Consider the following 27,037-nt stretch of genomic DNA (forward strand, 5'->3'; position numbering starts at 1 on the left):
GCTTCATTAGCCCACTTAAAGAGCGAGAGAAAGTCCCCGCTCCTCCGTCAGCCTGGTCTCTCCCCACCAGGTAGGCTCGGCCGTGCAGTCAGGGCAATAAGGCGATGCTAAATTTGTAGCTGAGTTACCTGACGGAGCTGCAAATGATTTAATCGTTGCACCGAAGCGCAGCCCCAGCCTTTGCCTTGCCTACTTGAGCTGCAACCGCTTGCCAGCAGGAACAGCCCCTGCCAGGGGAGGGAGAGGGCAGGGCAGAGCTCTGCTGCTGTTTCCAGCTACCGCCACACGTGAGAAGCAACCTTTTAAGCCATTAAGGGTGGAAAAAAAAAAGTCAGACAATATTAATTTGAAAAATATAAAATTTTAATAAAGGCTACATCTCTTAATTACAATAATTATTGTACCAAGTAATTTTTTTTTTAAATGAAACTCTTTATAATGCATAATTTACAGTATAAGTAGAACAAAATGCCATGGCAAAAGTCATGAGTACAGGACTTGTAATAAAAGGCATAAAATATATTTATACATAAACCCCTTAAACAAACAAGGGAAAGCTTGAACCCTGAATATAGGGCGACGCATGGTCTCGTAACACCATGCAGGCACAGGTACTGTACTGATTAAATTTTAAAAACACTAGAGATAGTGTATTAATATTTTCACCATACATTTTCTACAATATATACAGACTTATACAAAGTAGCAATGGCAAACAGAATGCACAGATTAACTTAATCAACACAAAACCCAACTGTAGAAATGCAAGGTCTTTCTCGGGAAAGGGTCGCTCTGTCCCAACACCCGCGCACACGCACACACGAAGCTCTGCCAAGGGTTGCAGAGAGCCTTCGCCCACATCTCCCACGGGCTCACATGGGTGTTGTGAAGGTAAGGCAAAAAAAAAACCCCAAAAACCAAACCAAAAACCACCACACAACGAATCACGCGCTCCACACCAATCTGAAAATATGCCCCAGCGTAGTTACACATCGTTGAAATACAAGTTGTGCTAACATTGAAGTAGAATGGCTAAAAAAATTAGCTAGCTATGTGGAATACGTACGGGTTTTTTAACCTGGCTTTTGCAGCGTGTCCTTTTGGTGTGCTAAGTATGGGAACGGGGACTGGATGGCTTCTTCTACAGCTCTCCCAGGCTCAGGGATTTGCTCTATCTTGCCTCGACCAAGAGAGGAACTGGCCACCACATGGTACCCTCACCACTGACAGCAGCAAAGCAAAAACCTCACACCGCAGAAATCCATGGACAGAATAACAAGTTGCTGTTCTTATATTGCATCTAACATATTTAACGCTTAAGACCTTTATTTCAAATTAGAGCAGCATAGATTAAAATGCACCGGTCTCTAGATGAATGGTAGGACAGTATTTTTATTTCGGCTTTTATTATTATTTCTTTAGAAAAGTTTTATCTTCACTCGGAGAAATAAGGGGCATGTCACTCCTTCCCTCCTCCCCCTTAAAAAAAAAAAAAATAAAAAATCACAAATGCGCTCATAGCCAAACTCCTAAATTTTAGATAGTGGGAACGATATAAAAAAATAAAATAATACTTCCTCCCAACACCCCACTTCCCAGCCCCTCTCTTCTCCATTGTTAAAGCAGCATATCCAAAAACTGGACTTAAGGGAAAACAGACTGTTCAATAAATATCAATAAGGATTACTGTTAAGGTAAGCTATACACAGTTTCTCTTAGTCCATACATTTCAGATCCCCAGGAAATCATATATTATGTATGGAAGTCTCTCAAACACGGTCTGCATCTCCAATAGCCAACAGTGGTCATGTTTTTAATAAATAGTTCAGGGGTTTTATCATCTCAGTACCCAACTCATGAATAATAAATGCCATTTTTTTCCTCTAAGGCTAATTCAGCAAAGTCTTCATCGACTTCACTTTTTTTCTTCATTGGTTCAAAACTTTCCTTCAGAGTTTGGTTTTTTTTTTTTTTTTTTTACTTTCCTTGTCATCACTCCTGTTGTGTGTCCAAAGACTTTTCTAGCTTAACTTTTCTTAAGAAACACAGATGCCATCAATCGATCCTTTCTACTTTCCCAAGAATCCTTCCTTCGTACATCGGCAGGATGGTTTCGTCTTCCCAAATCTCTTCAAACACCGCACCGCAGTCAAACTCGTCGCTTGCTTTTTTGAAGTAGTATCTGTGGTAAGGAGAATTAAAACACAGTTAAAAATCAAAAGGTAAAGCAAAGGATGCTTTGGCCGTTCTTTTAACCACAACATTTCCAATCTCTCCCTCCTAGGATGCTCCTCCAGCGCCCAGCATGGCCAGGAAAACCTCAGGGCTGCTCAGGTCCAGCAACATGAAAGCATCCCCGGGGCTGCAGGGATGGCGATGGGACAGAGGGAGCAGGGCTGTGCACGCTCCTTAGCGGTGACAACAGCTTCTACAGTGAGTAAATTATACGCGTTGGCAGTGGCTATCCTCAGCCGTAAAGAAAATTAGAAAGATTTCTAGTCAAATATCTTATTTAAAAAATAAATAAATAGAATTTCAAAGCAAAGCGTTCTTAAGGTTCCCCTCTCTCCCCACCTTCTTTCTTTCATGTGTTTTCTTGTTTCAAAGCTGAAGCCCAACATTAAAATTAGCAACTGTTATTAAAAGGAGAGGCTTTTTAGGCATACGGATGGATTAAAAGAAAACCATCCCAGCTTCCTGCAATGCAAAAGCTGAAACTCTGCAGTACTCCTCCTGAAAAAAAAAAAAAAAAAAAAAAACAACAAAACAACCCAGGAGCCTCACATTCGAAACAACCAAATGCCTAACTCACATATCCATTTTCGGTGACAGAAACTCCTGTATTTGTTTCCCGACGCTTCCGAGCAGTCAGAGCAGCCCTGGTCCAGCCTGCGGGACGTGACACGGCGAGGTCAAGTAGCAGTGTCCTGCATTCCTGCTCTTTTGCTCCGGGTCGTTAGATCATGAAGCCAACGCTCCCAGAGACAAAAAGCACCCCCACCCCTCCTGTGTCAAACAGTAAGGACCCCTCTATTATCCTGAATTAGACCGTTCAGCTTCTTGATTAAAGGTTCCTTTTATCCCGTTTGGAGCTTTCTTCCTTCTAAGGCTGCTTAATTGCATATGCACAAATGAAGGGCTTCCATTCAGAGGGGTAGCATTTAGGGAGCCTGTCCGTCTGCCGCCGCACACCTCCTTGGACATGCCTGCTCCCTTGGAAAAGTGCTTTGCCATCTGATCACCAGGGATGGCAAGACCTTCATCGGATGGATTACAAAGAAAAATATAAAAAAATTAACCCCTCCCACACCCCTCCCCTGTAGTTGCCAGACAACTGGGGTTGGCAGATGTTTGTTGGGGGAAAGGGGTTTGCAGTTGTTATTTTTTTAGGATGGGGAAGGAGATCAAATTAAGCTCACTTTTACTATTAAAACTGAAAGAGCCACGGCAGGGCCTTAGAATTTGTTTGGGTTTTTTTTTTTAGTGACTGTTCTATTACACATTTTTAAAATACTCCGTAACAACAGCCTGCAAATCTATTTATTTTTAGGGTACACTAAAATTATTTTGGTAGGGGGATAAAAGCTGGCTTTTTAGTCAAAGAGCTGAAACCAGCTCCATTTAGTCAAGGTATGGTTAGGATTTATTTTTGTAAAGTCAGTCCAAGCTGAATTGACACATGTTGCTTCTTTAATGGCTCAGCAAGGAAAAACATCTTATTTAAGTCCTTCAGAGCCTGCACTCATTGAAGTCAATGGCCCAACTCCCACCAACTTTCATGCTGCAGGTCAAGGCCACAATTCCCCAGGCCAGCAGCCTTGAAACAAAACCAAAAAAACCCAAGGAAAGTTTGAATGAATTACAAAGAACTTTCTCTTCCCTTTCCCCTTCTCCGCCCCTCTCCAGATAACAGCCGCTCTTCCCAATAACTTCCTCCACAAGCCCAAGCGCTGGCTGTGTTTACAAAATTTTTATTTGAGAAAACACGCTATGACCTTTTACATAATTACAACCTTATTTCACAGAGAAAAGGGGGAAAAAAAAAAGAAAAGGAGGCGGCAAAGCAAAAAAAATCCTCCCCCACAACATCTTCAAACAAGTCACTCTGCTCTTATTTGCTCAGAAATGGGCTTTCCATTGAAACATATTTTATGTGGCAAGCTTTGCTCTTTTTTTTTTTAAATTTTTTTTTTATTTTTTGGGACATCTGGCACCAATCGAGGCGGCCAGGCCTGGCGTTACAGCTCTGTTTTGAACCGCTGCCATCTTCAGATTACCCGACACCACCCAGTTTTTTTGTGCATGTATGTTTGTTTTTTGTTAACGCCATCAGTATTAAATCACTGCTTAATTCCTCCTTTTTTTTTGGTGGGGTGGGGGGCGGGAAGGAAAGCAAAGCGGCGATTTCCCGGCGGCTGCCCCACGGCGGGGCCGGCCGTGCGGCTCTGGCATCACGGGAGCCCGAGGTACCCGCCTCGCAAACTGATCCAATCAATAAAGAATTTGGAGAGCGGAGCATTTCTGCATGTCTTTGTGCATTAAATGAAAGGCAACGGCTTCAAAGACATGCTTATTAAATGTGCCTTAAAAAGAAATCAATGCCAGATGTGACCAAAGCAGCCTAGTTAGTGCCTCCCCGTAACACACACGCTACTCCGGGCACTGCGGACCTCTTCCCTGAAGGTCACCCGCAGTTTCACTCAAAGTCCAGCCAAAAGTCAAAGCTTAGATCAAAATGATTCCCTGGAGGTACACACATTTGTGTAATTAGTTTCACCTTGTGTCTGTGCAAGATAAAATACTGGGCACGTACCCAAGTTCCTTTTATAAATTTCTGTATTGTCTTTACCCAGGTGTAAAGGGGTGAGATCTAAGCAAAACGTTGTTTCATCCTTGTCAGTCACTTAAAAACATTTTCTAAAGTAATTACAGTCTGACAAGGCACAAATAATTGCACCTGGAGGGGCTTTTGGCCACAGAGGTTTTAGTAGCCTATTCCTGCACTCGGGCATCACACAAAAAATGTCACAGAAAACAAACACAAAAAAGGATTTTTTTTTGGCAGGGCGGGGGGATGACTACACAGCCACTGGAGCAGTGGCAGACCAGTGGTGAGGCCAGGGAAACTGGTCTGCAAGCAGGGCATGAGGCTGCAGCAGCCGGCAGAGGAGCACAGCAGGAGAGGCTTTAGGGGCTGGAAAATGGCACAACGGTGCAAGAAGCCCAGGAACCTCTCCTGGAGGTTGTCCAGGTTGGGTGTACTTGCAGGTTGCTGCCATCTGATGGCAGCTGGGCGGGCTGCAAAGATGGTTTTGGGGAAAGATTGGCATTATTTCAGCCCCACTGTGCAACAGCCACAGGCAGACCCCAGCTCGGTATCCCCCAGGCTCAGAGCACCCTTGGGTGACCTACTTCTGATCTCCACAGGTGGACTTTCCAAAGCTAGAGACAGGCCAGTGATGGAAGACCAGCTGGAAAGTCCTTGTACCAAACCCAGATGACCATTTGGAGGTTATATCAGATGCTGACTGTTACAGGACAGGCCATCTGGCTCTTTGAAGCCCCACCAAATTCAACGTGAATTCAAAACTTAAAGCTGGAACAGCCCTCTCCTGCTCGCCCTGCAGGAGAAGCGGCCAACGGATGGTCCCACTAGCGCCCAGATCCGCTGGGAAACTACAGCAAAAACAGCCAACGTGAAGCTACTGCCATGGGAACTAGAGCAGGGGAAGAAGCAAACTGGTTAAACTGGGAGCTGGGCTCTGGAAACCAGACAGGCAGGGTTTGTTGGTGTTTCTGAGGAGGAACTCTGTATCGCTGATGGAGCTTTCCCTGCAGGGCAGAGGTTTTTTTCCCTAATGAAAAGCGAGCTCTCTGCATCTCAGCTACATGTCCACTTAGATACAACATCCAAACCTTTCACTGACCCCATTTACGGCCACACCATTGCAAAAAAAAAAAAAAAAAAAATTAAAAATGAAAAAATTAAATGAGTAGGCAAAGCAGGAGGCCAGCACCAAGATGAACGCTGACCCCGGTTTGGAAACTGAACCCCACCGCTCCATGCCTTCACCACAAGGCCATCCTAGCTTTTCCTCATATTCAAGGTTTTTGGAGAAAGGTTGGAGCATGACGCCTGCATCCTTATGCAATTGGGGGAGGAGGCTGGGGAGGGAGATGGCGAGGAGGTGGCCCCCCCAACCAAGCTGCAGCTCAGAGCCCCTTTCTCCATCCCCAAGTTGCTCTTGGTTTGAGCGAGAAGAAAGTAAAGTAAGATCTACAGCCTCTGAGAAGCGAGGTAAACGTGTCATTGCGGGTAGACCTGCCAAATATCTGCCGATTCTTTTGACCTATTAGAACATACTAAAGAACAAACATATCACAAATTCTTACCTGTAATTTCCCTTTTTGCTCAGCTGCTCTTTAAAGTGCCCAAGTGTCAGGCTCTGGGCCTTTAACATCCTCCGGTAGGGAATTTCTTCTCCGCAAAAAAAATAAGTGACAACCAACTCACTTGACTGAGAGGTGTGAACAACTGGCAGTTTCTTTGGCTCTTTGTGACTGAAAAACAGGAAACACACAAAACCCCCTCTATTTTTCCATTTGAGAACAGGCCGCTTCACCGCACTCAATCCAGCAGTGTTTCTGCCACACGTAATGCTGGTCAGAAATACCCTGGGTGTGACCTGAAAAGTCAGATATTCCTGTATTTGCCCTGAATTTGTCATGGTGCCTTTGCACAGCCCTTTGCCGGGCTCCCACAACAGCTCCTGCTCGCTGTGATGGTGGGAATCGTGGCATCGCAAAGCGCCCAGCCCCAGGCAGCAGAGACCTCGTACCATTTTATGGATGGGAGAACCGAGGGATGGAGGTTAGATGCTTGCTGGAAGCACGAGAGCAGGACCGCGGGCCAGGTGAGCGTGCATAGAGCTCGCCATGGGCTACCAACCTCTACCTAGCAAGCCCCAGCATTGTACACCTCTGATTTTAAAAGGCTCGTTTCATCTGCCTTCATATGAAGCATCTGCCAAGCTTTCTTCTCATGCATAAAACCACCTGCAACCACCAACAGCTAACAAAGCAAAACCACCGCCAGATTATTCACCTGAAGTACACAGGTAATCTTATTTTTCCCGGTGAGGATAAAATTAACTGGATCTTGTCACTTGCACTAAGAAACCCTTCTTAAAGAATAATTAAAACAATATTACCCAGCAAAATGGCAACGCTCTAGTGAATACCATGCAGCCAAATCTACAACTGCTTCTGAGGCAATGTACACTTGGCATGTCAAAAGGTCACAAAGTGTTAGTCCGCAGTAATTTAGTCTTCCTAATTTGTTCTAAGTCTTTGTAGAGTGGCTTCAGAAAAAAAGCTGCTAGCAAAGACAGCTGGTGGACTTAAGGTCAACCAATTAAAAATGAAAGGCTCTAGTCAGGTGGCTCAGTCTGGACTTCAAACATTACTCATTGCTTAAGATGAAGAGGGTAAGAAAGAAAACTTTAATTATTTAGGCCATTTTAGACCTCTCTGTAGCAGATTTCTTGTTAAAAGAACCATCCTGTAATTAGACTAATCCAATCTTTGTCCACTTTACAGGAATGCAAGCTAAAAAGAGCCAGAGACAAGATTTGAAAATGTTTTGTTCTTTCTTTAAGAAGAATGTTTGAAAGACGAAATTTCAGATATAAGAATTTCCTCTCTTTTCAAAGCGGAATCCATTTAATGAAAATATAATTATTATATACATATATTTCCCAATCCTTTTCTGCGTGTGCAATACTCACTCTTCTGTCGTTAGACTTGCATTGCAGAAAGGGGTGTTTCCCCCCAGAATGGCAGCGGAGTGGTTTCGATCCCTCTGCTGATTTGAGGTTGAACATCTGAAGTGGAGAGGGGGAGGGCAAGTGGGGAAGAAGGGGGAAAAAAAAAAGAAAAAAAAAAAAACTTTTTAAAAAAATTGTTGAAATACAGTCTTCCTAATTGAAGTCTCCTGTGGGTCATTAAGTTCGCTCTTTGTATCAACCCTCACATGTTGTAAACAATCAAAGGAAGAATTAAAAATGCTGTGGGCTAATTTATCCTTCCATACCCAAATGAACGATAACCAGTCCAATTCTCCACTTGGTATGTAGCTGGAGTCCGTCCCAGAGGAAAAATGGGCAAATTACAGCCATCAAAAGAGTGGAAGTAATAGTCTAGGACTCAAACTATTTGCGCCGGGGTAGGGTGGGGTCGGAATAAGGAGGCTCATCCTTGGGGCTCGGCCAAGGCGTGCTGTCACGCGTCCCCACGGACTGGCCCCCACGGCTGCCCCTCTCCCTAGACGGGGAGGACGCCGTCGGCGTCGACCCGCCGCCTTGCCCGCCGTCAGCCCGAGCGTTGGCTGAAGACGAGGGCAACCAGCACCCAGCAGAACCTCTCCGACCCCCGCTGCTCCCCAAACCCCACCGCGGGACCCGCACCATCCCTCCCGCCGCTCTCACCGTTGCTTCTGCGGCTTGGAGACCTCGGCGAGCCGGCGACACGCTTCCTCCAGCTGCGCCAGGGTGTTGGGTGGGGTGAGGGGGGGCATGGCGGGGTCCTGGACGAAGGGGTGGGCGGGCTGCACCCCACGCGGGTGGCTGCCCGTCCCCCACGGGTGGTGGCGGCCGGGGGCCCCCTTGGCGAAGTCGGAGCTGTAGGCCTTCTTTGTGCTTTGTGTGCTTGGGGAGGGGAAGAAGTCGGGTTAGAAAAGCTGGAAAATATGACTTTAATAGCAGCTCCTATTCTGCTCGCTCCCTCTCAAAAGTCTGTCATAACATGAAAGGAGGTTTATTGCCAAAAACATGACATTTTTGTGGTTTTTCTGGTTCTGCGGAACAGCTTTTATATTAAACCGGAGGAGCAAAGAGTCTCATTTGTTTTTAGCGATTGTAAAAATAGACAGCCCATGTAATATATAAATATTTACCGGGAGCGATATTGCTGTAGACAGCTGCGTATTTACCTATGGGGCTTGTGCTTATTTTGCCTCTCGCTCTCCAGCATCCACTGCCAGACGTTCTGCGCCCGGTCCGCCTCGCCCCCCGGTAGCTGCACCCCGCCGGGGCCGGGCAGCCCCCCGTCCCCGGCCGGCAGGGCGATGCTCTCCGCTCCTCTGCCCAGCCTCTTCGGCAGCGTGCCCGTCCTGCTGATGGCGAGAAGAGGACACGAGCCCACCGTCAGCCCCCTGCGCTGCCCTGGGGCTGTCCCAGTCAGCCCCATCGCAGGGGGGATGATGGGGCGATGGTTTGGGGTGGGTGCAACGGAGCGAGATGCTCGTGACTTACCCGAAGGGCTCCAGCGGGGGGAGAGGGGGGTCGGTGCTTTTCGTGTGACCCTTGCACTTGGGGTAGCAGTAGTAGTCGCTGCCCGCCGGGCAGCAGCACTGGACCCGCTGAGCCGCCTCCGCTTCGATCTGCTCCTTCGTCTTGGGCACGGTGTGGTGGTGGATGTAGTGGTGGTGGACGTGCTTGGTGGTCTGCTTGGTGACGAATCCCTTACCCACCAGGGCGCACGAGGCCGGCGAGGCCGCGCCGGGCTGCAGCTTGCCCATCGGCAGGCGGTCGGGGGAGCGGGCGCGGGGGCTGTGCCGGCCCATGCCGGGCGACTGGCAGCCGGGGGTCTTCAGCACGCGAGAGAGATGCTCGTCCAGGATGGCCTGGGGGTCCTCCTCGTAGCTGCCGGAGGGCAGGAGCGAGAGCGGGTGCTGCGGATGCTGGGGGTTCGCCATCTCCCGACTGCCCTGCAGGCTGGCGGGGAGCTCCGAGCCCTCCTTCTCCTCGTCCTGCCGGCCAAGCGATGGCGAGGAATAAATGCAAGAGGACGAGGAGCCGGCGAGGCGCGCGCCGGGATGTCCTCCCCGCGGGCTCGTGAACCGCAGCGCGATCGAAACGCGTTCCTCCCCGTGAGCGGGATTCGGCCCCCTCCTCACCCCCCCAAAGCTGGGCGGCAAGCAGCGAGCTCTGCCCGGCCCCGGGAGGGTTAATCCTCCTACCTCCTTGATTTGCTGCAGCCTCTCCTCCAGACTGTCCATGGTTTCCTGCTCCTGCTTCAGCTTCTCCAGCCGGGAAATGAGCTCCGCGGCGAAGGCAGCCGGCTCCACCGGGGTCATCTCCTTGGGAAGACGGTGGGTCCTCTACAAGGAGCGGGGACAGAAGGCACAAGGCATGTTTAGCGGGCGGTGCGGGACGAGGGCGCTTAGCCGGAGCGGCATCGCCGGGCCCGCTACGCTTGTTGTGTCTCCATGTTTGGATGAAAAGACGACCGCAACTAGGCATGGTCTGCTCTGGATTTTTATGAGCTAGTGCTGTGGCCTCATGGAGTGACATCCTCCCCACCAGCGTTTGCCTTCGGCAGGAGCAGTTGGTCGCACTCTGAGGAACCCCGCTTGTTCTCTCTGTAGTACAACCAGCCCATCAGTAGCTACTCTGAAGTAGAAAATCTTCAAAGACTGTTGTCAAACATCAAAAAAAAAAAAAAAAACCCCAAAAAAAACCTCTGAGGTGGGAGGGAGAGACTTTAACTCAAGGAATAAAGTGAGTATAAACAGAAAGGAGTTGGAAATTAAAAAAAATAAGATGGGGGAGAAAAAGGGAAAGGAGAAAAAAAAAAAGAAAAAAAAAAAAAAAAAAGAAGTCAAACGGTTGCAGATCAGAGAAGTGCTGGTAATTTATTTCCTGGCTACACACTGGGCACCTTTGAGGTAGTGTTGTCTCAACAGTGTCCTAGATCTCTTCCCCCCCCCCCCCCCCCCATCTCTTTGTACAGAAAATGAAGAAAGCTGCTGCAGGCTAGCAGTGCTACACTGCTGAGCTTGGCTGCCTCAAGCAGATCTATCAAGGGAAAAAGGGAACATCTCCAAATCAAGTGCAGAATATAAAAAGGCAAAACGCGAATTTCTGCCAAAAGAAGCAAACATGGCAGGAAAAGGGGAGGAAAAAAAAAAAAAAAAAGAGGAAAAAGAAACCACCCACCGGACTCTGCCCTCCCTCCTGCCACCCCCACGCACCCCACTCCTTGCCCCCACTCTCCCTCTCTCTCCCTCCTTTTTTTTTTTTTCCCCCCTGAAAGCAGAAAGCTGAACTGCCAACTCTTTCACATACTACCCACCAGATGAGGTGGGGCCTCTCTCCGGCAACCACTTAGCTCCAGAAATGATGTGAGGGTAGAAAAAGGCCACTCTGCTGGAAATTGTCACTCTTACACAAGCTGGCTCTATTCAGTCCCTGATCAAAGCACTGCCTTACAGAGAAAGTCGATTTGCACGCCCTGGGACAAAATAATCTAATTTACAAGCTCAGGCTATAGAACTTTCTTTAGGGAGGAAGGGGAAAAAAAAATACCAAAAAGAAAAACCGCATAAACCACCCCCCCTCTTCCACCAGAAATATCATCTATGATTTCTCGCTGCTTAAGACAGCAGAAAGAGGAATTTTAGCATATTAATCTCAAGACAAGATAAGTTTATACTTGTCTGTGTAAACAGTTTATTCACTGCAGGAATCGGGAGTCTGCAAGTCAACTGAATTAGCAAGTCAGCGAGTTGTTAATTTTTGAGAGCACAGCAACGCCGCGAATCGGATCCCCTCAAAGCAAGGCACGTATCTGCTGCAAATGTCTCTCTTTTGGGAGATCCTGCTTCCCGCCGGCTTACAGATGGTTTGCTTCCGAAGGCCGCTGGCGATGCGCGCGAGGCCAAGCCCCGGTCTGCTCGGCACCGGCGAAGGCGTCAGGGTGGTGGCCAGAGCCAAGGCTCTCACTTAGACCCAACCGGGGCATCTCTGCTTGGGTTTAGACCAGGAGGGGAAATTCGGTGCCATTGAAAAGCCCTAATTAACACCTGGTTTTCAGGGAAGGACCAAAATGTGACTGTACCCAAGCAGGTTTTGGCGAGGATGCTGAGAGCACGTGGCTCCGGCCCAACACCAAGCAGCAAGTCTTCTCTGGCATCACGTAGGGATGGAAATGTTCACCTCCCCTGCTCCCTTCCCTCCACGTGTGCCCATTCCCAGTCCCACCACTTCCCACGGCCAACCCGGCCCCTGCCAGCTCCCACCTGAACTTACCGGAAAATGAGGTAGAGAAACTTGACCGTTGGCTTTGACGCTCCGATGCATTTCCCGCTGGAGCTGCTTCTTGCTCCCAATTCTGTACGGGGGGATCCCATCTCTGCATATGGAAGAGAGGTCACCGTCAGTCGGGGCTCTCCCCATGCTCTTACCAAGACGCTTCTCCATCATCACCTCTGAAACCACCCAGGCACGCCACAGGCCCACGTTCCCAGAGGTGCTGAGCCCTCTGGACGTCACCCGAAGCCTCAGACATCTGGGGGCTTGGGAAGTGCCTGTGTCACCATCTACGTGGAGGTGCAGTAATTAAGCAAAAGCTGAAAAGCAAGCTGAAGGCAGCTCCGTATGGAGACACGCTGAAAGACCCCATCCGCTTCGCTTCTGAGGCACCTTACAGAAAGGCCCTTCGAATGCTAGGTTTCTGCTTCTGCCCTTTGCTTTTGTTGCTTTTTCACCACCAAATTACACTCTCTAAGACTACAGGTCTCCTCAAGGTCTAAAACACCCCACAGACCGTTGGCGCAGTGGAAGCAAGAAGGAAGAGGCTGAAGATGGATGGCCACCAGAAGGCTGCTCCCCATCTCTAGCCCTACTTAAGATCCGAGATGTTTCTCCTGCCCCGAGGCTGGCCGGCACAGGCAGGCCACCGTGAGGCATGAGCAAAGCCGGGCCGTACCCTCCGGGCACGACGTTGCTCCCCTTGGCCACGCCAGCCTACGGCCAAGAAGCCACGAGCAGAGACCAGGCGAGGAGCACTGGTGGGAACGGCCCCCCTGCGCAGCCCGCTTGAGGCAACGTAGGGTGTTTTCATGCGGCCACACAAAAAATTACCTCGGTTAGGATTAAAGGGCCTTCTACAGACAGTGGGGACAGCCAGAAGAGCATGCCTGGAGATCCTGAATGTCGAATTCCACCCCTTCCCTCAGACTGGCTGAATAACCTTGATCTCCGGTCCCCCCGTCCTTTCATCCACCTGCCCCCACACCTGACTCATCTCCTGAGCGGAGAAAATAGCTCCTGCCCAAGGAGGAGCGGCGGCAGCCGAGCAGACAGCGGTCGGCCCCCACGTTGCTGCCGGAGAAGCCAACGCGGCACGGCATCCCTGCGTGCCACCTCCTGTGGCCACGGTGGTGGTGGACGCACATCAACGTGTTTTGGACACGTAGCCGGAGATGAGGCATGAGGGAACACCTTCCCGGAGACGCCAGGTCCCTTCCCTTGAGGAGGATGATTAGATGCCATCGCTCCACGCTCAAGGTTTGAAGCATGCTATCTATCGCAGGGCTCTGTGAAGATCTTGGCCAAAGCGCTCAGTTGCCATTAAATTGTCCTAATGAGCAAGATTAAGCTGCAAAGCCTGGAGTGAAAGATTGGAACAATTTCATCTTAATAAAATCTGAAAAATCTTTACAATAAAAGAGAGCACGCTGGGACCGCAAAGGAAGTCCTTGGTGCCACAAGATCAGCCTCCTCTGGACACGGTCCACGAACGCACATTATGTTACAAGTGGAAGGAACTAATTGTCCTAATGTCCCCCTTGTACAACACAGGGCTGTGGAGCGCTTTCTGGGGAAGCGGCCCAGCACGCACCAGCCATCACAGCCGGCCACGGCCACCAACCGCAGCCGCTGGTGGCCACCGAGCGCTTCTGCTCCACGAACCCATGTGGCAACAGGGCTTTGGGCACATGACATGGCTTAGCTTTGGAGGAAGATGAGGGAAGAGCAAATCTAAGGTGAAAACCAAATCATCTGTACCTTCAGAGAAGGATTGCTTCAGTGAGGCTTACTGAGATAAGGGTCTCTTAGGGAAAACCTTCAATATAGGGAATAACAAGTAAAATAGGCATTTTAAAGGTAAGTCAAAATGCCAGCCTGAGCACGTTACACGCACACATACATACGGGACTAATCCCGTTAACATATTCAATTAAAGAGGAGGTGTCCTCTGTAAATGGCAGTCCAAGAGGCCAGATGGGGAAGAGCGGGGAAGCAGCTGAAGGTCTGTGCATTCAACACAAGGTACCCAAGGACACCACCAAGGGACAACAGCGAGCCCCCCAGCCCTCCTGCGCTCCCCACCTCTCTCCAGGTCTGCAAGGGCGAGATGCCATCCCCAACCCCTCTGCTGCGGCCACCGAGCTGGGAGGACATCTCCTTGCGGGGTGTCCCCATGCTCCCAGCTCCGGGGGTCTGACTCTGCTCAAAGGGATGGTCCTGGGACAGGCTACGGAGCGGGAGCGGGGACTCACGCCATGCCCGGGAAGGGCGGCTCGAAAAGGAGGAGGAAAAGCAACGCTGACCCAACAGCACAGCTCCTCACTTTATTTAAGACTTGCCCTCGTTCAGGTTGGTACGAAAGCTGCTCTTTTCCCCTAAAATTCCTCCGATTGCACCACAGAGCCCCACATCAAACCTCCTGCTCCCTGCTTCTACAGCCCTGCCTTGTCAGAAGAGTTTTACAACTTGTTACAATGTGCAGAGTTAAAAAAAGATTTAAAAAAAAAAAAAAAAAAAAAGAAAAAGAGGTATTTCACCAGGATGGGAAGGCTGTGGAGGAGCTCGGGAAAGTCAGCCTGGGGACTGGGGAGGGACTTTTACAGCCACTTTGATGAGTGCTCGCTAAACCTAGGCCTTCCATATAAAACAGGGGGGAAATGGACAACGCCGGGGTTGAAGGGGTGACCAACGGGTGATCCCCGACTGCAGGAGGGACAGACGGATGGAGCGGGAGCCAGGCTCAGTACAGCAAGAGATACGGGGGTGTGGGGGGAACCCTGATGCTGAAACAGACCCGTCAGCCGAGGAGAAAGTACCTTTGAAATGAAAAGGCTGAGCTTGGCCAGAGGTTTTGGGGCAGGAGAAGGGTTAACCCCAGCTCTCCAGGTCCTACCTCTCCCCTTGCTCCAGCAGCAAACATTTGCACTCACTTTCTTGGCTACTAAAAGCTGCGGGCTGAAGAGCTACAGAGTTTAGGCACTAAATAGTAGAGTTTAATTATAAACATTTCAGCTAACCAGGCTGGGGCTAAGCCAATCTGTTTCTGGGGGAAACACTAGTTTGAAGTCTTCTAGCCAGTCAGCTGCCATTTAAGCTGAGCCAATTATCTTAGCCTTTTGACTCAGATGTGCCTGACCTAACCTGAATGTAGTTTTACTGCTGCTTTGAAATATCAGACTCATGCGCATATGCATTCACTCCCATCTTCATTTGGCAACGGCTCTGAAACAAGCCTCTGATCTTGCCAACATCAAAAGCCTGGTTTGTAAGATAAGGTAATATTTGAAGTTTGCTCAGCAGCATTCCCCTGTGTCCAAAGTAAATCCATAAATAAGATATAAGCAAATAAAAAAAAATCCCCTATCCTCTCCCCCCCAATCAAGAAATGGAAATACAAATTTGCATGATGCTTTGTGGCTATTACAAAATAGATACGGACAGACTGATCCCTAGCAACTATAATAAAATAAAAAAGGCAGATTGTGCATTATTTGGAGACCCCTCCTAATTCCAGTATAGTTCAGATTTAGATTTATTAAAAAAAAAAAAAAAATACAAACCAACCTCACTTTACTGCTATGTCTGACAGACTTTTCCAGAACAAGTTTTTCCTCTTCAGTTGATACCAATATAAGCCAAAAGAACTAATTTGCATTCGCACTGACGAAACAGAATAAACCCAGGTCCTCTGTTAAAGGGGGGTAAAACCTCGCAGGCAGAAGAGCACCCGGGCTCAGCCTGTGAAAGCATGGCGGGTTTGTGCCCCAAACACGTTCACAGCATCTTCAGCAACCAGCAGAGCCAGGTGCCAGCAGAGGCTGCAAATCCCACATGTTTTACTGCAATCTTGGCAGCAGCCCTTCGCCTCTGCAAAGGAAGTTTTACATCAGCCTTAACTTTAAGCCCAGCCTCCCAAACTGCCAATTTACCTCTCCCACTTCCAAAACCATCCAACATCCCGGCGTGCCCGCCTGCTCCCGGCCCCGCGGACAGAGTGTGGCTCCGGGGATGCCCAGGGGACCGGCTGTGCAGCAGGAAATATTCCTCCAACCTCCGCCATCCCGCTCCCCTCCCCAGCCCTCCCCGCCGCCCCCCAACCTGGAGCTGCGGGCAGTTTAATCAGCCAAGCTTCCCCAAACTCTCACAGCCTGCGCGGGCTATTGTTATGGCAGGAAAAAACAGGCAGGCTCCTTTCACGCGCTGCTTTATGGGGAGCTCCTATTCACTTGTTCAAGCAAATTTCAAAGCGGGCTGCTGCCCTCTCATCCCCGCTAAGCTCCCCTGGACTAACAATGGGCTGAAAGCGATTCAGTTAAGCCTTTCATCCACCATGCACTTTATTTCTCACTCAGTGCTCTCATCTGTATAAGGCCCACAATTGGCATTGCTGTGAAGAGAGGGTATAATCCTAGCCCTGTGAATCCCAAGTGACCCTACACTGGTCCAGAAATGACTAACCCAATGAATGCTCTGTTGACACATGATCACATACAACCAGAGCCAGTAAGAAGAAATAAAGAAGTCACCCTATGATTCAGCCCTTTTATTTAATGCCAATATTGTTCAATAAGGGAATCTGGTGGGACAACAAACTATTTTTTTCCATAATATCAGTTCAAAACACACATGTGCATTAAAAAGAGCAAGCTTTTGTTTACCCATCAAGGATTTTTGGTAAATCCTGTTTTCCGTTGTGCATCATCACGCACGTTGACTTTAAAAACCCAGCATGCAAACCTCTCCAAGGAGTACAGAGTAACCACTGGCCATGTCTGACAGAGACACTGGGGAAGCTTCACCTATGAGACGAAGACCAGGAATGCAGCACTCTGTTTACAGGGTGGGCTTTTCTAGAGCACTTGTACTTAAGTGAAGATCACGAAACACAAACGGTAACATCTGCCTTCTGCCCAGTTGAAAATGGTCCTTAGGAGCACTAAGTGAGTCTTACTGTCTCTTCTACCCCCAGACACAAAAGCACCATTTCTCTCCTGCTGGGGAAAGCAAACTGAGGAAGAGTGGTCAAACAACTTGCTGCCAGTTGCACACTTCTCAGCAGAGTCAGGAGGAAAAGACAGATCCTGCAATCCCTGGGCTCAGCCACGGCATCATCTCTCACCCCTATGCTCCTGAAACACCCAGACCTGATCCATGCAGCTCCATTCAAATGGCTCTTTGAAGACTGCCCCAGCCACACTAGATGAGCAGCTATTTGCCCCTTCAGGTCACTGGCCCTCTTAATGTACGTTCTGACATTAATGAGGAACCTTAATTACAGAAAGTACTTCCTACAGGAAGTAATCTCCTCCTCTTTGATGACTGATAACTAGTTAAGGAAGCCTGGCCTTAAGACAAAGGCTCAGGGAGATACGCTCCTTGGGTTAGTCAGGCAGCACCATTAGCATAGGGGAAAACATGTTTGCTCAGCTGCAGTTGCAAAACGGCAATAGAGGGACGCATTATTTTACTCCATCCGATACCTCCGGCGACTGCATGAAGAGCGAGGCTACCATGCCCTGCTACACCCCTCGGTTCGGGCACACACCTCAGTTTCGGCAGCCCCCAGTCAACGGCGAGCAGAAGCTGGGTGATGACCCTGGAGCCATCACTCCCGTAAGCCCCGACGGTGCATCGGTGCAGCTGATTCACAGATGGCACATCCCCAAAGGACCCAGCCAACACAAGATACTTACACGCTGCTGTCCGTCATCGACATGGAGTCGTCCGTCAGGGCATCGCTAGATATTTCACTATCGTTCGCGCTGGTTGCTGGGGCAAAAACATAGCCAGAATTCACATGGTACGGGTTAACGGGATCGTTCCTCTTGAAGGACCTAGGGACAAGCAAAACAGGAATCTAGTTACCAGCCAGTCTTGGGCTAGAGAAAAGCACGCAAGTTTCACGGTAGCATTTCCTTATGGAAACCATGCACACTGGCTGCTCAACTCCTTTAGAAGCAACCAACCACCCATTGCTCAGACCAGCAACAACCAGGACACGCTCTGTCTAAACACACCCAAAGTCCAACTTTAAAGATGTTGCTTTCAACATTGGAAGCGCGCTTTAGAAAATCCTAGGAAGCCACCTCTACATACTTCGATACCTTCAAAAACTTGGTCCTTAAAGCTTGATGCTGCACTGCTGAGGTCAGCAGGAGTTTTGCTGCGGGCAGCAGCAGGCAAAAGATCAAGAAGTTCATAGCTCAAGTCCCACTGAAAGCCATTGAGGCACCAGCTAATAAATGCTTGAGTCTACTCTGAAGACAGGAGTTAGGGCCCCCTTTGGAATACAAGTTACGGTATCTGTGTTGCCTGAAACAAGAGAACTGCCTGGAACTCCTGGAGCAGGACCACCACGCGTCAGAGGAGGCATGGACAGGGCTCAAATTTGCTGTCTCAGGCTCGGCCTCCCAAAGACGGGTGCCATCTTCCTGGCATTACAAAAACACTCAATAAAAAGGCCCGGTTTCTAGGAGAACCTACTACTTGTTCAACTTGTGGGTTTGTGCGTAGGGTTGGGTGGTAAGAGAAGGATGGGGGACGTGAGGACAGGAGCAGCAGGTTGCATTAATGGGCGCGTAGGTTACCGACACCGACACCTTTGGCTTCACTCGGAGAAGCAAACCCAAAGCCCAGCCTGGATGTTCGAGTTGAGTACCCAAGAGCGGTCGCATGAAAAATTCATGGGCAGCGACATGAGCTGTGACGGAGCGTGGCGGGGTCACCCCGGCAGGGTCACCGCACAGGGGGGACCTGGGCATCCCCCTGCCCGCTACCTCCCATTACTCCAACTTCCCAGCCAGGATCAATATACATCTCTTCGGCAGGCGATAAGGGGATTATGCAGGGAGGTTTGAAAGCCGCGTGTTAAGGTGCACATTTTGTTCCTCTTCCAGGGGAAGATGGGGTTGTTAAGCTTCTGCCTTTGTATATCAAAGCAAAAGGCCTTGTCATCTGATAAGGACTGCTGATTTTAATAATTAGGGCCACTTACCCAGGACTTGGGGGCCTAAGGAATGTGCCAGCAGGCTCGGCAGGTTTTTTTTAATGGGCTTTCCACCTCCCTGCCCCCACGGGGGGTTGGAGGGGACCAGCCGGGTTTAAGTGAGCAGCAATGTCCTCTCCATCCCTCACAAACAACCAGGCACCCCGCGCATTCCTTGCTCCACCAGCACGGAAGAAAACAGGAGCCTCCACAAAGGCTTCAGTTTAAAAAAGAAAAAGGGGAAAAGAAAAAAAAAAAAAAAAAAAAAAAGGAGAGGGAAGCATGGTGGGGAAGATAGGCCTCTCTGGTATGAGAGGCGCGGGGCTGGCTGCAGGCAGGTATTCAACCCAGCCGGGGCTGCATTCCTTTCCGAAGGAGGCCAAGGCATTTCTGATGGGGAGATCAAGATGTTAAAAAATATATATCTGGGAAGAAGGAGAGAAAAAAAAAAAAAAAATAAAAAAAAGAGAGAGATAGTAAGGAATGCCAGAGGAAAGAAGTTAAATCTTCAAAGATAAATTAATTCCACATGTGGGTGAAAGCTAAGTTATCCTACTACTACTACAAAAAAGTTCCTCTAAAAACCATGTAGCCTCCTACTCCGATTCAGGGGGATGTGCAGTCCAAACGACCCCTCCTAGGTCCTTGGTGGGCTTTTGGGGTGGCTGTCTAAGGGATGCAGCTCTTACAACTATTTGATTTGAAACCATCTCAGGTCTTGAGAGCACATCTGAGGACCACAAGGCTGAGGGGTGCAGGATGCTCCCCCGCACAGGACCACCACCTTTTGCTGGGAGGTGTCTGTGTCATCCCTGGTTGCATCCAGGAGGGCTGATTTGGCACGTTCTTCCAGCAGACAGATTGCTGGAGAGGCTGGGGTGGAGGCGGAGGCAGCGGGTCCGTATGAATAGGGCACAGGGAGAGGAGGTGTGTCCAAACACAGCCTTTGGAAAGATAGAATTAGAGAAAGTGGCCAGAACTAACTCATCTTCCCATCGGTACTGGACTCCAGCACCGATTCACCTTCCAACACTTCATGGACCAAAAAAAAAAAAAAAAAAAAAAAAAAAAAAATCCCTAAAGCTGACATTTTTAAAGTAAGCCCCCACACTCCACCTCCATCACACTGCCCCACAGAAATCCCCACTTCCTTTAAGAAAACCAATGGGGGCTGTTTTGCTAGGTTTAATTTTTTTTTTTTTTCTTTTGACCACCTTACTACAGTAATTGCACCCAGATGCATCAAGTTGCCTGCAAGGGTTTTAAATTCCAGTGGAAAGCGGTGGTCTCCTGCCGCAGATGCTGCACACAAACACACACCCCAGCTCTAAACTCAATATGCAAAGTGTTTTCAGCTGTCAGGTAGCAGTTGCTCTGGAGCTTCAAGGAGAATGTCTGATGTTTCTCAGCCTATTCTTATCTTGATGCGATGACACACAGCATGTAACTCTCTATATGCTATGTTAGGCAATGGGCATATCAGAGGTATTCTAATGCCATAAAAATTTCAGGGGCTCTTGGCTGTATCCCCTGTTATGAGGGTGCAATTTCAGAGCGTGGGGGCTTTTTTTATTGTCAAACTCTGCTTCTTAGAAATAAAAACACTCTGGCAGTTCAAACCACAGATTTCTACAGAGAGAGAAGAAAATCTACAAGGAGCATTTTGAGGCAAAATTGAATCTCATTATTTTCTTGGGACAAACATCACTGGGCAATCATGGGTTTAAAAGCAAAACCAGAAAACAACACACATGCACAAACCTGAAAAACAAAGGTGTATTTTAACAAAACTACGTTAATCACAGCTTCCATGCTCTAATTGTAGAACACCGCTTCAAGCATAGCTTTACAATGGCATCATTTACTTTGATAATTGAAGCCAAACTTGGTTCCAATAACTTCACACACAAGGAGCTCCACCGGCGGGTCCTTTCAAAGGCCAGGAAGCACTGGGAGCCGGCAGAAGGCCATCTGCAAACCCCAGCCTTCTCAAAGCACGGCCAGTCCCACTGGTGTTAGAGCTTAATGGGAGGCAGATGAGTCCACCTTGGACTGAACAAAACCACGTTACACGGCAGCACTGCAAAGGAAGAAGCGCTCTCTGTGTACACAAAGTCGTGCGTGATAAATTTAGAAGCGCGTATAAATAATAGCTGGAATTCCTGGAGCATGGGGCCAGGTCCAGCACAGCGTGGGGAGGCCAGTTTTAACCAAACCACAGCCTACAGGGGAGGGGAGTCGCTTTGAAGGACAAGAGGGAGGTTCTGCATTTAAAATATTCCCTGTACTAGGGCTCCAAATATACAACCAGCAGTTTGCATGCATACGCCTGTTTTGCAGCCAGGTGCAAACCCTGTGTTTTCACTTGACTTCTCCTGTTCCTGTCCATCACTGATGCTGGGGCCAAAGAAAGTCTTTCAACTTGTACGGTTTCTGCGGTCTCCCGTTTGCCATGGTTTTGGCCGTGACTCCGTGCCCTGGGATTTCCAGGTGAACTCCCATCCAAATAGCGGGCTGGCCCAGAATTGCTCTGCTCCCACCATCAGGTGTGCTCAGCCCAGCGCTCCCGGCTTTCGCTGGTATAATCCCATTGAAACCCACCGAAGCGAATGGCAAGAGCCTGCACAGCGCTTCAAAACCATAACGCGCTAAGCAGAAATTCTTTAATTCCATCACACACACGAGGAGGGAGGTGTGGTTTGGCCACTCACCAGAAAAGACTTTGTGCAAGCTTCAGCTCCAATCCTAAACGCAATCCTAAATGCTGAGTGATGAGAGATAACCCATCCATATGCTCATCAGCTTCTCGCACATGCACGCACAAGTGGCTTCACAAATGGATAGCTCAGGGAGGAACTGAGAAGCATCTCAGCTTGACCTCCCTCTCTTTGCATTGAGATCTCTTGGCCCCATGGAGAGCAAAAGCTCCTGGAAATTCAACAGAAGGTGATCAAAGCAAAATGCACTACCTAATGTCCTAGGAGGGTAGATCTGACATGTGAGGAGCAAGCTGCATTAATCCCCGGACAAAAAAGAAAAGAAAGAAAGAAAGAAAGAAAGAAAAAAAAAACCAGCAAAGGAAAAAACCCAGCACTAATCAGGCAAGCAGCCACCGTTCTGCGAGAGCTCTCCTGGACAAGGCACATGTGGGTTTTTAGCAGGGCCTGCAGCTCTGGTAGAACATTACAGCCAAGCCCTTCCAGCACTGAATACCAACAAAGGCTGGGAGATAAAAGCATCAAACATCCCCCTCCTGGAAAGCGAGCGAAGGGCAGCAGTTCAAACCAAGTTCTGGAGAACAGCAGATGCCCAGACGGCAACATTCAGGCACGAGATGAGGATCCCAAAACCCAAGTCCTCCGCAGACCAGCTGCCAGCCAGTGCCCCCCCCCCACCCCAACACCGCACACAGCCCCCCAGCAGGAGAGGTCCAGAGGCCACGCCGGGACCAAGCGCATCCCTCCTGGCTGCGCCCATGGCCATCACCCCTCTCCATCACCCCTCCGGTGGCAGGGAGGGCCTCCAGGAGAGGGAGAGGACCAAAGAGGTCTCTGGCTCAGCAGCACCCTCCCAGGCAAGGGCACCCTCCCAGCTCCCGGCGGCTCAGCACCGGGAAGCCCGGCACAGCTGGAAGCTCTCCGTAGGGCAGGAGAGGAGGGCGCGCTCCAGCAAAGCGTCCCCAGGAGAAGCCTGATGCCCTTTGATGTCCATGAATCACAGACACCCTCTCAAAATTCCTGTAAATGAGATGTCAAACACTCACCATACCAAACCCCAACCTCGCGGGCCAGCAGAGGAGAGCTCCCATCTGCCAGCAGAGTCCTCTCCTCTCAGCCCTGATTCAACAATCCACATTTATGGCAAGGGTGGGGAGAGGAAAGAATACATTTTCAGAGGATTATACAACTCATCATTTGCTCATCGGAGTCTCTCTTTCCCATCCCCCCCTTCCCTTGGAGATGGCTCTTTACTTTCTTCACCCTCGCACCACCGTGCCACCACCGTTTCCAACAAAAGAGAAGGGTTCGGCAAGGCGGACGCACCCCGAGACAAGGGCACGAGAAGACCCCGCCACCACACACCGCTCCCCGCATCCTCCAGAGCTGCCACGAGACACGACCACGTTCTAACGAGTTTAACTTTGAGCACACGGCCAACAGGAGAGCACCAAGGATCTACTATTGCTCTCTACCTGGAACGTCTCTATTACCTTAAGTACTCAATTTTAAGTATCCTCCTGTATGCATTGGCTCAAAGCCACCCTAAACGGCTTTGACACGATACCAACACCCAACGCGATGGGAGAGGCTGTACATCACACACGCGGAGTCAAAATAAAAGCAGATTTTGTGCAAGTTGCAGAGTTTGATGTAGCAAGCGCATACATTTCCTCCCGCATGACCGCACAATTGCTTCCCACATAACCAACGTAGTTAAACACTGGTTGACGGTGGAGTTGGGGAACTAGTAGGTTACATTATTCATGCGTCTATACGATCCACTCTACTACTGCTCTTAATAGGTTTGAAAGTCGAACCAATAATTAACGTATGTCCGGAGGACATAGTTGCTATGAAGTTTTTGATCTGTAAGAGAACCGAAACAGCCAATAGGGCTTAAGAGCACAGTATCTCGTTCTCCTCCGTACGGAGGGGGAAAAACCCCCAAACCCAGGCAACACCCCCTAAATTCCAGCGCTTGGAGGTGCGGGGAAGCGCCCGTGCCCCCAGCTCCACGGGAAGGCCGGCCTCCCCTCGACTCCCTGCTAGCTCCCCAGCACGCCACGCCACCAGCCTTCCGAAAATCACTCTCGAGTCCTTCAAGTTAAAACAAAGCACCATTTCCAGGGGTTCCCTTACCTGTAGCCGTTCTCGATCGTTTCCGTAGCTCTCACGGTCGCCGTAACCCTCAGCGTCTTGCTGGATAGCCCAACTACCGAAGGCAAGATTTTGTTTTTAAAGTCTGCACAGCTCCATTCCTCTTCTTCATTCAAGGTCGGGAGATAGCCACAGACAACTTTTAAGCTCCCCAGTCCATTGCTGTTCATGTAAGCAGGATTCTCTCCTCCACTCCTTACATATTCGAGGTATATATCAGAAGTTAAAAACATCTGGTAAGCATTTTCCTCCATCACGGTCTGAATCTCAGTCTGTGCCTGATCAAACATGATAGAATCTATCTGCTGCTTCTTGATGCTATCCCTTATGTAGGTCTTGGTAGCAGGCTTGAGCTGCTTGGAGACGATGCTGTTGTTCTCGATGTACCTTTTGTATATAGCTTTGGCTACTCTTAAAGTTTTGGTATCCTTAAGGTCCATCTGCCTGAAGCCATTGCAGGCAAACCAGAAGTCTAAGGTATCCACACATTTTTCCCTTTCCAGGAAGGTCCGAAAAAGATAGGCACCATCTTGATCTCCCAACAAGGAATGCAAGGATTTGGTCCATCTGGCCAGCGGGGAGTCTGGAGATGCGCTGCCTTCCGGCTCCCCGAGTCCGTTCTCATTCCTCCGCGGGGCAGGAGGCACCGGCATGGCCTTGAAGCTTTGGCTTTTGGGGAGAAACGAGCTGGCGAGTTGCGGGCATGGTGCTTCTCCTTCCTCCCCAGGGACAGGGGGTCGAGGGGCGTCTTCCCTGAAGCTGCTGCTGGGGTCTGGGAGGTGGGTGAGGACCACAGCGCTGCTCATGGTTCCGGAGCCCGATGGGGAGAGGGGCTCCCAGTTCCTCCAGGAGCTGCCTGTGCCTCTGCCTTCCTCTGCCTGGAGTCAGCAGGGGATCCTCTGAGCCTCCTCTCTGCAAAGGGGAAAAAAAAAAAAAAAAAAAAAAAAAAAAAAAAGGGGGTGGGGGGGGGAGAGAGAAAAAAGGAGTATTGATCTAATCAAAACCAGATCCTCCCAACATCAAAGACAAAAAGTAAACAGGCTTTTCAACTCTTCACATTCAAAAAAAAAAAAAAAGAAAAAAAAAGAAAAAGAAAGGGAGACAGAGAGAGAGAAAAAAAAAAAGGCAGGGCAAGAGGGAGCCCGGCTCTATCGCCAGCCCGATCGCGACTATCAGATCCGCTCCGCTGAACTCCCGGCGCACTTTTAGCGGGGCAGGGCCGGGGGGGGGGGGGGGGCGGGTTGGGGGTGGGGGCGAGCTGCCCCCCCCCCCCCCCGGCAGCTCCCGGCAGCACAGGGCGTCCCTGCTCCGGCATCTGGTTTCCATTTTGCACCCCCAGACCCTCTCTCCCCTCTCCCTCCTCCAGCAGCACCGCGGGGCTGGGGGGCGGCCGGTGTCCCCCCCCCCCGACGGGGCGCACCCCCTCGGGTAAAGGGCTTTTTGGGGCGCTTCTCTGCAAGATGCTGGAGCAAGTGACCCCCCCCCCCCCAAAAAAAAAATATCCGGGGGGGGTTGGCTGTACCTGGGCGAAGCGGGGCATCCCGGGCCCGCTGTGTGTGTGTGTGTGTCCCCCGGAGCCGGGGACCATCAAACCCAGCGTTGGAAAGAGGAAAATAAATCGAAAGGAGCACCGGAGGGGGGGTGAGGGGGGGTCGGGAAGCGGGGTAGCCCCCCGGCGGCGCCGAGCCGGCTTGCCGGAGCTGGACCGGCGTGCAAAATCATCATCATCATCATAATAAAAACCTGCTCCAGAAATGGCGACGGGCTGGGAGGAGAGAGGTCGGAGCCGGAGCTTGGGGGGGGGGGAAAGAGGAGGAAGGGAGGGGAAGGGGGGGGGAAAGTCCGGAGCTACTTGGATCCTCCGAGCCCTGTGCAACAGCCGACCCTGGCCGCGCCGGGCCGGCCGCGCCCGCGGAGGTCCCGCGCCCGCGCAGAGCGGGCACCGCAAGGCGCGCACACCAGAATTTCCAAAAAAAAAAAAAAAAAAAAAAATCTAAAAAAAAAAAAAATTTAAAAATTGTTAAAGAGATTAAAAATCCGTATTTAAAAAAAAAAAAAAAAGCCGCCGGGAGCGCGGCCCGCTGCCCCCGAAGTTACCACTCACCGCGGAGCCGGAGCTCGCTGCGCGCCCGCGGCCCCCGCCGCTCTCCGCCGCCGGCAGCGCGCAGGCTGGCCCCGCTCCCCCCGCTGTCCTTCCTCCTCCTCCTCCTCCTCCTCCTCCTCCTCCTCCTCTCCTCCCCGGCGGTGCAACCGCATCGGAGAGCATCGGGAAAGGAGGGGGGGGGGGGGGGGGCTGCGAGGGAAGGAGCCCACTGCGATCCGCGCCTCCCTCCTCTCCCTCCCCTGGTTATTTATTTTATTTATTTTAAATACAAAAGCGCTGGTCCCTCCCCCGCCTCCTCCTCCTCCCTCCCGTCCCCCCGCCCCTCCCCGCCTCCCTCTTCCCCCCCCCCCCCCCGCGCCCCTGGGCTCTCCCCGCCAGCGCTGCGCGCATCAAAGCGGAGGCCGGCGGAGCGGTCCTGTAAGGGCGGTAGCGCGGCTTCGCGCCGCCCGCCGCGCTCGTACGCACACAAAAAAGAGCTTCCCCCCCCCCAAAAAAAAAAAAATTAAAAAATATAAAAAAGACGAAGTGGGGGGAGCACCTCCTGCCCCGCCCGCTTCTCCTGCCCGCGGGCATCCACGCTGCGAGGCGTGAGCGGGGGAAGCTTCTGCCCCGGCGGGGAGGCGGTGGGGGGTGTTCACTATTCGTGAAGAAAATAAAATAATTATATCTGGGGGGGGGGGGGGAGATTTTTTTTTTTTTTTTGCCCCCTTCTCTCGGCATCCCGGAGCGGTTACGGAGTTGCCAGGACCTTATCAAAGGGAAGCGATCGGCAGCCGCCGCTCCGCCGCCTTAAAGGCGCAGGCGCTCCCTTCCGCGCCGCTCCGCGCCCTTCCGCGCACCCTACCGCGGACCGCCGCAGCACCTCGCTGCCTCTTCCCCTGGCCGGCCGAAGTACTGCAGGGCGGGAGGTTACCGCCAGGCATAAAAACTTCGCGAAAAGTTTTCATCTCAGGGAGATAAACGGGGCGGGTCCCCATAT

At 50.5% G+C, this 27,037-nt stretch overlaps 1 protein-coding gene across 3 annotated transcripts; it reads right to left on the minus strand.

Annotated features, from left to right (window-relative positions):
- Positions 1 to 372: 372 nt before the first annotated feature.
- On the minus strand, positions 373 to 26,170 carry AXIN2 (axin 2). 3 transcript variants are annotated; one of them, XM_052808415.1, is made up of 11 exons: positions 26,059 to 26,170; positions 23,937 to 24,866; positions 17,786 to 17,926; positions 12,090 to 12,192; positions 10,019 to 10,159; positions 9,312 to 9,808; positions 8,990 to 9,172; positions 8,487 to 8,705; positions 7,788 to 7,883; positions 6,394 to 6,561; positions 373 to 2,182 (listed from the first exon to the last, which is right to left on the minus strand). In XM_052808415.1, the coding sequence occupies exons 2-11, from the start codon at positions 24,758 to 24,760 to the stop codon at positions 2,056 to 2,058; spliced, it is 2,499 nt and encodes an 832-aa protein (XP_052664375.1). In that variant the 5' UTR covers positions 24,761 to 24,866; positions 26,059 to 26,170; the 3' UTR covers positions 373 to 2,055. The 3 variants fall into 3 exon arrangements, with proteins under 3 accessions (XP_052664375.1, XP_052664376.1, XP_052664374.1); XM_052808416.1 differs by lacking the exon at positions 26,059 to 26,170 and adding an exon at positions 25,477 to 25,677 and having other exon boundaries at positions 8,990 to 9,169; XM_052808414.1 differs by lacking the exon at positions 26,059 to 26,170 and adding an exon at positions 25,477 to 25,677.
- Positions 26,171 to 27,037: the final 867 nt, after the last annotated feature.

Source organism: Harpia harpyja, chromosome 14 (genome assembly GCF_026419915.1).
Source record: "Harpia harpyja isolate bHarHar1 chromosome 14, bHarHar1 primary haplotype, whole genome shotgun sequence".
NCBI lineage: Eukaryota > Metazoa > Chordata > Aves > Accipitriformes > Accipitridae > Harpia > Harpia harpyja.

What these genes read in the sequence shown, in the direction of transcription:
- AXIN2 (XM_052808415.1), bottom strand. Translation starts at nt 24,760, where the DNA reads ATGAGCAGCGCTGTGGTCCTCACCCACCTCCCAGACCCCAGCAGCAGC. An exon ending in TCGATGACGGACAGCAGCGT is followed by an intron (nt 12,193 to 17,785) that starts GTAAGTATCTTG and finishes TTCCATATGCAG; the next exon opens with AGATGGGATCCCCCCGTACA. An exon ending in TCCAAGCCGCAGAAGCAACG is followed by an intron (nt 7,884 to 8,486) that starts GTGAGAGCGGCG and finishes TCTCCACTTCAG; the next exon opens with ATGTTCAACCTCAAATCAGC.